At 35.4% G+C, this 10,353-nt stretch overlaps 1 protein-coding gene across 2 annotated transcripts in view; it reads right to left on the bottom strand.

Annotated features, from left to right (window-relative positions):
• Positions 1–238: 238 nt before the first annotated feature.
• The window catches only part of LOC113232973, a 49,425-nt gene continuing 39,310 nt past the window's right edge, over positions 239–10,353 (bottom strand). The window contains exons 5-7 of one of the 2 annotated variants that reach the window (XM_026467896.1): positions 9,563–9,613; positions 4,323–4,719; positions 239–1,041 (exon numbers count right to left, since the gene is read on the bottom strand). In XM_026467896.1, the coding sequence (XP_026323681.1) occupies positions 955–1,041; positions 4,323–4,719; positions 9,563–9,613 (535 nt within the window). In that variant the 3' untranslated portion in view covers positions 239–954. The remainder of the gene's footprint in view (positions 1,042–4,322; positions 4,720–9,562; positions 9,614–10,353) is intronic. The other variant, XM_026467897.1, reaches the window with a different exon arrangement.

Raw genomic sequence — 10,353 nt, 5'->3', positions numbered from 1 at the left:
CATCATCTTTACATTTACTGCCCTTGTAGTCACTTTGTTCTATGTACAACCTACCATTACCGTCGTATATACAATAAACCTCGTAAAACTCACAACAAACTAAAGGAGTTGGGTCATTTTATTTAGCAGCTGACAATGTCATGGGACTTGACAATTTTGTGTCTCAAAGCGACGGATGCAGTGGCACTGCCCTTCAGATCTTTGCAATGTAAAGCTCTGAGTGGCAATGCAAATGTTATTGTCCCAAGAATTCATTGAAAGGCGGCTGAAAAGTAATCTACCAAAGTACGAAATAAAATACGACCTGGGTATGGATATCTTTTTTCAGTATGTAGAAATAAAAAATGCGCTTATTATATTTGTTAAAAAGAGACATTACTCTGTTAAAAAAATTGTTACTCATTTATTTGTCAAGCAAAATGTTTATTTTGCTTATTTTCTGTCGTCATTTTGTCCATTCAAAGCGAAACGTAATAAACAAAAGAGTGTCGCTAATTTTGAAAAAAGAATAAATAATGAATGAGTCACGATAGTGGCCTGTATTATTTTTTAATTAAAAATAGTCAAAATTTGTCAGCCGCCCATCTAACTTCTAAAATCCACATTTCGCCACTGGGTGGTACGTAACATTTGACTATATAAGTTGGTAGAATTACCCCTTAAAATATCCCATACAGGTCAATTGGTACAAATGTGACGGATTTCCAAGACCGGTTTTAAAAATCATAAATGTTAATTTTTATAATCTTTTTAAACCAAATGAATGTGTTGTGGGTTTCATAAAGTTGAAATAAATTTTTATAAGTTGGTTCGCGTCAAGTTGCAAATGGAATTCCACAGCTATACCTAAATGTCCCAACCCCTTTCAATGAAATTTCAAACTCATGTTACATAATAAAATACCAGTGTGGCGTACAGTCAACCGCATGACTGCGGAAGCGGTGAGAGCAGGTCTCACGTCTGCCGCTCCGCTGTGAAGCTGTACGAATACTCACGATCCAGCTCGAAACGTGTGCGTGCCTTTATCACAGGCAGCTGCGCCTGTAATTAAAACATAGTATTAAAGGTTGTTCCTTCAGTGATACTAAAATAAATGGAAAATTTAACCAGGCTATGAGTTGGTTTTTTGTAAAGAGCTCTCAAAATCTAAACAGTCTGAATTAAAAACAAATTATTTTTGACGTGCAATTTACAGAAAATCGTTAGGGATTTTTAATACTATGTAAAGTAAAACGGAACGCAATCCCATTTTCAATTGTCCTAATATTGCTGTTCCACTTTATAACTTACTTTCTCCAAAATTCCCCCGCCCCATGAACATAAACAACCTCTTAACTTTAGTCTTCTCCCCCCATATTGTTACTCTATGTAAATTTATCCACTTAAATAACATATATTTATAAATATTGTTTTGCTGTTTTGTTTTACATTCTCAACTGAGTACTCCCGTAGTCCAACTTACCAACACCGGTTAATGTCCTATTAGAGCTTAGCGAAAATTTTTTTTTTTGTTTCGTTTTTTTTTCTTTCAACTGTGACATTGGCAAAATCATCAGTTCTCATATTGATGGAGCCATAAAAATAAAAAGTGAAGTGAAGAATTATGATTTTGAATACTTTGGCGTTTAAGTGTTGCGGCTTTTTGGACTTTTTTTAGTATCGCAGTGTTGCTGGAATTAATTAAACATATCTACCACACTTTTGTTTTAAATAAATAAATAAAAAATGCAGGTCACAATATTTTTAAAAATTATTTTAAGCTCTTTATTTCAAGCTTATATCTAGCCAAAAAATTGAGGCTTGTTAAATTTTTCTTGGAATAAAGTTCCAAGCTCCATACTAATTCGGTACAAGTCCTTTAAACTTATTATTTATTTTTTATTGAGTACAATAAAATACGGATGTAAATTGCCATAACAGCATGTTTTTACAGGATAAAAATTCTATTAATGTCGGCGATATAATCTCTAAGCAAAATGCACCGTATGCTGTCGAAAAGGCGAGTGTCAAAGTAAAATAATCTTTATTACACATGAAATCGTCACATTGTTCAAGCTACACTTCTTAGTAGTAGTAGAGCTCCTTCTGAAAGAGATCCTCTAAGGAAGTACTTCCACCTTACCTACTTCTTCCGCCAAGCAGTAATGTCAGCATAATTACTTTCCGGTTTTGAAGGATAAATGAAGGTGCTGGTGTAATTAGAGGCATCTGGGACTTGTCAACTTATGTCTCATGGTGACGGGCGCAGTGGCAGTGCCCCTCAGATCTTTGCGTTTTAAAGCTCTAATGGCACTGCAACTGTTATGGACAGCCGTGTCGCTTACCACTAGGCCCACGATTTAGGCGTCCCGTCACTTGGTAACAAAAAAAAAATGGCAGATTCCCGTGAGAAGAATGAGCAAGAAACGTAGGGGTTGCTCTTTCTAAATAAACATTTACGCATTTATCATTTACGCATTTATCATATACAAAATTTATTTCAAACATCATAGATCTATTGTTATAATTATTAATACAAAGATCGAACACTTAGAAAAAATTCCTTCGATCCGCCCGGATTCGAACCGACGTCTTCTAGCAAACCGCGCCAGACGCTACGCCAACTAAGCCACGGTAAGAACCAGCGGACAGCGTACCAATTCGTAACAACATCCGTGTTATAACCCGTAGATGTTCCACGACAACATCGCTTATAAGGACACGCAACACCAATGTTATTTAATGACAACACAATAGTTATTGCATAAACGTGTTTATCTAAACGTCTACAAGTCATAATATCCGACTGCATTTATCGTATCAATCGACGCTAGAGTCGATGTTTATTAAAATACGGCACGTACCAATCATATCAAAGTACCGGATATATAAATGGAGTTTCTATTTTATTTATTTTTCTCACATGTCGAACAAATTCAATAATGTTTTGCTCGAAACTAAATACCATTTATAAATGAACTGTAGCCTATACCATGAGTTTGCAGTATATTTGGAAAAATTCCACAAATTCCAACCAGTGGGGTATTTCGTCGCCTTGCTTTCTCAAACTCGTATCTTATAGCACAAAGTTACTGAAATGCAAAAAAATGTATTGTATTGTAATGTGTTTAACTGCCTCTGTGGCCGAACGGTTACCATGCCGGACTGCCACGCAGAGGTCCCAGGTTCGATTCCCGGGCCGGGAGAAATATTTGTATGGCCTACATTTATTCCTCTCGTGAGTTTGGGTGTAATTTGTCTATGTGTGTCCACGGCACCCGCGACACAGGGTTTCCCTAGTGCGGGGCTATGTTGAGTGTGTGCGTTATTATATATAAATTTTGCAGGCTGATTTCACGTCACATTTCCTTTATATTCACACATTGGCTTTTACCTGTTCTTAAAGTAATGCATCCAACACCATTAATAAGAAATTTAAAATAAATAGAAGTTTTGCTATCTCATGAATAATCTTTATAAGATACGAGTTTGAGAACGTAAGGAATCGGTTTGTAGAAACAATCCGACAATAATTTCAGTTGAATGATGTCCACAGCTGGACATAGGCGAACCTCAATAATCGGGTCAGTATCATAAAATCAACGTATAAAGTCGGTCAACGGTGAGTAGTTTCTCCTGTAAGCCCGCAGGCGGTGTACAATTTGCCACACAAAACTGTTATAATATGTTATAAAATATGAGTTTAACAATAAAAACTCATTTTGGGGGCAATAAATGGAAGAAAAAAATATTAAGGGTTGATGCCTACTTGACCGCGTCTATAGACAAACGTAAAACAGCTATAAGAAGAAAAGGGCATCATCATCGTAGCATCAGGGACAGGCGTCATTCATTCATGACAAAAATTGCTGATGCTGCAGTGAGTGCAACGTGTGCAACTGGAAAGTAAACATCATCTTACCGCACATCATTGACATTTCATAGGCAGTCGTTTAAGTAAACAACACAAAACATTTGAGTTAAACAACCTCAGAGTATCCATTATTAATGTCCCTGCCGTAAAAACTATAACGCAGAATATTGTATAATCTTTATCGATTTTCGAGGTAAATTACGATGATTGGAGGAGAATGACTGCTTTTAAAAGCCAAAAGTAAGTTTGTCATAAGTAATCACCACACCTTGTAATAAGAGCGAAAAAGGCATAAAGCTTTTCTGTCCGGCGCAAGCCGATTCCGCATTAAGGTGTGGTGACTCCCTTATTCAATTATGACCAAAAATTTGAAGGGACGACATAAAATAGTCAGAGATCAATAATCACCAATCGATGCTATCCAATCCTTCCAATACAAGTCTAATAAAACAGAACACAAAAAACTTACCCAAGCATCACTGGGGAGTCCTCTCAACTTGGGATTTAAAACGAACGGTACGCCTTCCATTCCATTGTATCCATCTAACGTTTTGTATATGGTATTTCTGGGCAACGGAGCAGGTCCCTTTTTCCTAGACGGAACCACCGGCGATGTAGGTCCGGGAACACTTGGCAAAGGGCTCCCATGGGACACAGGTATAGGAGATTTAGTTGCTGGAGGTCTAGGCGCAGGACGTGTGGGCTTGTTTAAATTGTAAGAAGGACTCAGTGCTTCGTAGTCGTGGTCTGTTGTGAACTCCTCAATTTTAGGATACGCGATCGGCGATTGTTTCAGATTGAGGTTGTTCATCTCTGCGAGAGTCAGAGGCGACAGTTTCGGAGGCCGCTCTGGGACTTGTCGAAGCCTGAAAAAAGAAATTGTATTTCTAAAAAAGAATGAAAAAAATGACGTCACGTTTGTATGGGTGCGTTCCCTCACCAAGCGGTACTAGTAGAATGACAGCGCTGTAGAAGATATAGGAAAATGTTATCTTCATTAAATATCCCACATGACCAAAACATACATTTTAATAAGGATAAATTTCAATTTATTTTAAAAATACAAAACGCTATTGTTATTTTATAGTAGATTCAGACGTTATGACTAGTGTTCACTACCTAATTTCCGTGGCAATTTTTATTATTTAAATATTCAAGTATATTTATTAGTGAGAGTCACGGTGGGTGTACCTTAAGAGGGAGCAGAGGAAAAATTCCTAATCTTCGATTTGATTTTAGAAGGGTTATTTTTAACTTTAAAGAGGATATGTCCACTTTAAAGTTAAAGATAAAATATTATATGAGTAACTACACGATATATTCAAGCATAGACACTAATCAGAAACATAAAACAATAAAGTTTCCTCGATAGATAAAAATCACGAAATGACCTCTACTTTTCACATTGTTTCTGTTTAAAAAATTTGTACCTCCATAAGAACGAAGTTATAGCAATATCAAAGGTACACCCGCCGTATTGACTGTCAGTATGGCGGGTGTACCTCGGATTACCAGCATTTATTTGACAACTATAAAAACTTGTTATTCCAAAAATGTGTACCTTAATAAGTAATTACTCTGAAGTAAAGGAAACTCCAGCTCGATCTGCTGGTTAGTTTCTAAGAAATAAGACAAAATAAGTTGAGATTTCAGAGTGTCGTGTGCACCTTAACGAATCCTGACATATTTGGTACCAAAAAATGTACCAAAAATTGTACTATTTAGTACTTATTCTTAAAAAAATTGTACCTCTATCATAACGAAGTTGTAGCGAAAATAAAATTGTAAATATTTTCGTAATTTAAAAAAAAATAAATTCCGCCATTTATTTGGGTAAGTAGGCAAAGGTACCACCATACAGCCTCTTCATATGTCAATATCTTACCTTGTTTTGATTGAAAAGGTTACAAGCGCGTGTCCTTAATATAGTTTATTTCGTGCAATGGTCGGAAAAAGGTGTTCCACATTCCACATATACAGATGCATGTATATATTGTGTACAATATACACAGCTACAAGAAGCGACATATAGTTGTTAAAACCACCAAAAATTTATTGATTACTATTTTGAATTCGGGATTTCCGGAAAGGTTTTACTGCATCGTAGGACAAATTCTGACTCTCACAGCATATTATTGTGTAATTATTAAATAATATTTCACGATACAATGCTCGAATATTAAATAATATTGCACGATAAAAAATCGAATGGACCCAGTGAAGGTTGGATAATGCAAAATAGCTGTGCTTATGTTGAATATTTTAATTCTCATTCATTATTATTAGTCAACAGCTCCTGATGGTGCTTCATACAGAGCCGAAACACTTATCGAATGTATTTTTGGTGGTGGAGTGTATTTTTGCAGTTGTTTTGTGTTATTTATTTTGTTGGGTCGGTCTCATAATGAATACATTTTCAAAATTACCTGATCAGCATAAGGACTAGATCGCAAAACGACCCTCTCTGCTGAAAGACTATAACTTACGACGACTTGGTAGCAAAATGACTTTAAATGGACCACATGGTAAAACGACAAGGTAGCAAAATAACTAGTTTTATTGCTTTTTTTAAAGTACAGTTTGGTTAATCATTCAGTGTCAGCATAAAAATATGAAACAAAATTTTTATAATTAGTATTTTTGTTTTTTTATGCTACCACGACCAACCTTGCGAACTAAAAATTATCATAAAATATAAAATTATAATGCCCTTATATATCTACAGTGTTTTTTAATTCAAATCGCATGTGGAATATTCGAATGCAGCACAAGCCTACATTAATCTACATTGAAAATAAATAGAAGCTTTAGCCACGCGAACCTTAGGAAGACTGACATTTGAACATTTCTCAAAAATATTTCTACTATTAACTACAATTAAAAGTATAAAATAGAACTAAGTTTGTAACTTTATTTTCATTCGTAACGTTTTTTAACAAAAAATTTTTAACTGAAGTGTAGCTTGTCGTTTTACCATGTCGTCTATTTAACGATTATGGTCATTTCGATATCTAGTGTAAGTGTGAGATGGAATTGCATAATTTGATTCCGCCTTCCCTTTTCCATCATCAGGGGACGTGGTCTGGGATTCCACCCCTATGTTGTGGATATTCCTAGGATTCGCACGAAGCGTTTTGCTTCCACATTTATATGGCGAGCGGCTAGAGAGTGGTATTCCCTACCTTTTCAAGGCGAGAGTGATTTCGCATTACTTAGGTGTGCATGCTACATCGTCGACCTCATTGTCACTTTCTATCAAGTGAGATGGAGGTCAAATGCGCACTTATTTTTTATAAAAAATAAAATAAAATAAAAAAATAGTCGTTTTTCTACCAAGTCATTGTAAGTTATAGTCTTTCTGCAGAGGTGGTCGTTTTGCGATCTAGTCATTATGCTGATCAGGTCATTTTGAAGATAGTCATTATGATACCGACCCATTTTATTAACGATTCGGAAGGAGGGTGGCAAAATTAACTGCATGAAAAACATTCAACAAGACCGCAACTATTTTGCAAGATCTAATAACCTTAATGGGTTCGCGGAGTAGCCAAGTAATCCAATTGCCATTAAACGTTATTATAGCTTAAACATAAAAACTAGGTATATCGTATACGTAATTTTTTTGTAGATTTACGGATGACTAACATTTTCGTACTATTTACGCGAATAACCCAATGATTTGGTCAGTGTTCGCACTTCATTCTGACTTACGCAAGGGACACACGACGCACTTTATAATAGACATCATAATATGTTTTTTATTTGTCATCCGATTCAAATAAAATAAAATGTCATAAGTGACGACCACGTCCAAATTCAGTCGGCCATTGTGTAGATTAGCATACACAAATGGACAGATAAACAGATAAAAAATTAGGGTGTCTTCAGTAGATCGCTATAAGTTTCTTTACTGTATTTGTAAATATAATAGGAGATACTTATTAATTAAATATTAATTATAATATAAAGGGGAATATTTATTTTTAATTTAATTTTTTGTAGATATGCCACGATCTACACTTTCGATTGGCGATCACCGCCTTTACAGAGTACAAAACCATTTTATGTTGTTGACAAAATCTAATTTGAAAGATAGTTCTAACTAGAGGACACAGCATTTGTGGTGTTTATGTGGCCATAAGTCCAGCCTTTCATTCTGTAATTTGGTTCAATTTACTATATTGGAATCTAAGCAAAAGTGCCGTAAAAAAACTTCACACCTTTCAAAAGCTAAAGTAATAAAAAACCAAAACTCAAACACTGAAACTATAACAACTAATATATACATCATATACTATATAATCATTGTCATCAACCAATTACACATCCCACTGCTGGGCGCAGGTTTCTTCTAAGAAGAGATGGTTTAGGTGTATAAAAAGACAAGTATGGTAACTCCAAACAAACGTAGAAGCGCACTCATTTGCATAATCTCGCGGTGTACTAGAGTTGCACAATGCGGGTTGTCACACGCGCCATTCGTTATAGAATTGAAGCATTCGTTTAGTGTTTAAAAAAATGTAATCAAATATAAGACGTTTTAGTCGTGATTGTTGTTTATGGTTGTTTGAACAAGTGTCTCAAATTCAAAATTATGGTGGCGGGAGTTGCGCTACTTGTCTTATTTATACTATGGTTAAAGCCACAGTCTGCCACTCTGGCTTAGTGAGGATTGGGAATTACATACATTTCCCAATGGTTGTGAACTATCTTCCACATGCAGGTTTCATTACCTTTATCACATTCACACACATGCCGCACGCAGGGATTTGAACCGTCCATTGAGAGAAACCGTTCTCATACTGAGCTACCGTTCTCGTAAAGAACAATGGCGAACTCCCATATAAATTTTTGTTGACATAATTTGTACGCGTCTGTTATGAAAAATATGTGAAAATATAGAGTGAAAATATAGAGTTTAAATTCCTGAACAAATTTGTTTTGGGTTTACTATTCTGAGAAGTCTGGAATTAAAGATATTTCAGTTTGAAAGTTATGTTTTACATAAATTGAATAAAATATATTCGGTGTATAATTATATCAAATAAACTACAGAATTCTTAAACAGAGTTCATAGAAGCTGAATGGCGTAGTGAGTTCATGACGTGACGAAAGTTCAGAGGAAATTATTTTATATAAGGGTCAAAAAGCATAAAGCTAAGCCATGGCAAAAGAACACTGCGTTGGTAACTCGGACACAAATTATTTTTTCGTGAAACGTGCCATCTGTCCCCGATAACGGGAACTTTTTTGTCAGTTTTACCACTTTCTCGCGTGGCGTATTTCGTAAAGGAATTATCTACTACATTTTTTGTAATAAAGTAGTTGATCTTTTATTGTAAATCGGTCGAATCAGTACATTTGATATTACGTGAACTAACTTAATGTGGACCTATGCAGGATGTGCAGATGTGCTGAAAATCTTTTTTTGGCGGCTAGATGTCAATCAACGTTAAGAAACTAAGAAACTGAGAGTAGATATCAGTCAGGTTACATACTAATTAGTTATTTTAAAAATGATTTTATTTCCAGACCTAGACAGGCCTTTAGTATAACTTGAAAAGTCTAATGAATTTATTATATTCAATCTTGAAATTATGACATTTGAAGACGCTAATGAATTCTTTTAACGATGAGTTCGCTGTTGTTCTTTACAAATTTTATGAAAATCATGCTCAAACAGAAAAAAACGAACTTAATGCAGTATACCTAGATCCGTTCCATAGCGATTTCAATTCATCGCAGAACACAGAAATCGAACTGGAAATTACGATAAAAATAAATTATAGTTACAAAAAACCAACAAGGAAAATACAAAGGTTTTACACTAGTGCAATAGGAAGTACTGCGGAACAAAACATACATTTTAAATAATAATAATTATTATTAATACAAAGATCGAACAAACGCAAAGAAAAACTCCATAGACCCGACTGAAATCGAACGTCTATTGCCTCACCGTGGCCACAACCAGACCAGTCAGCAGACCTTATAAATTTCTCCACGCGCTTATTGCAGATCTTCGTATTGGGTTTAAACGGTATTTTTGCCGTAGTGCCGTAGCAGAGTTGAAGCAAGAGACGCTGGTACGAGTCCTGTCAGATCGAATATTTTCACAAAAAATATTGCACATCATGACAGTGAAAAGATCATGACATTCATTAAATATTATTAATAATATCAATTTCTTATAATTATTAATATAAAGATCGAACATTTAGAAAAACACTCGTCGCGTCTGGCTTCGAACTAAGCGTGCTCTGGCACGGTTAGCCATGCCAACGAAGCCGCGGAACAAACCAGCGAAGTGCTTGTTCCAGATCGTTGTTTGTGAGAGGTCTTTAGGAGTCCTTAATCGTAATTTGGAGTCAAAAGATACTTTTCGCCATTTTTTTCGTTAAACATTTTTACTGCCGAAAAAGACTTGCCCTGATTCGTCTGAAAATTGGCATGCGGAAGGTTCTAGGAGGGTCTGATAAAAATTTGTGGTCTGAATTGGT

This window comes from Hyposmocoma kahamanoa, unplaced genomic scaffold (assembly GCF_003589595.1).
Source record: "Hyposmocoma kahamanoa isolate Upper Pololo Valley unplaced genomic scaffold, ASM358959v1 78, whole genome shotgun sequence".
In the NCBI taxonomy this organism is placed as follows: domain Eukaryota; kingdom Metazoa; phylum Arthropoda; class Insecta; order Lepidoptera; family Cosmopterigidae; genus Hyposmocoma; species Hyposmocoma kahamanoa.
Note: the sequence above shows the minus strand (reverse complement) of the source record. Positions and strands in the feature narration are given on the sequence as shown.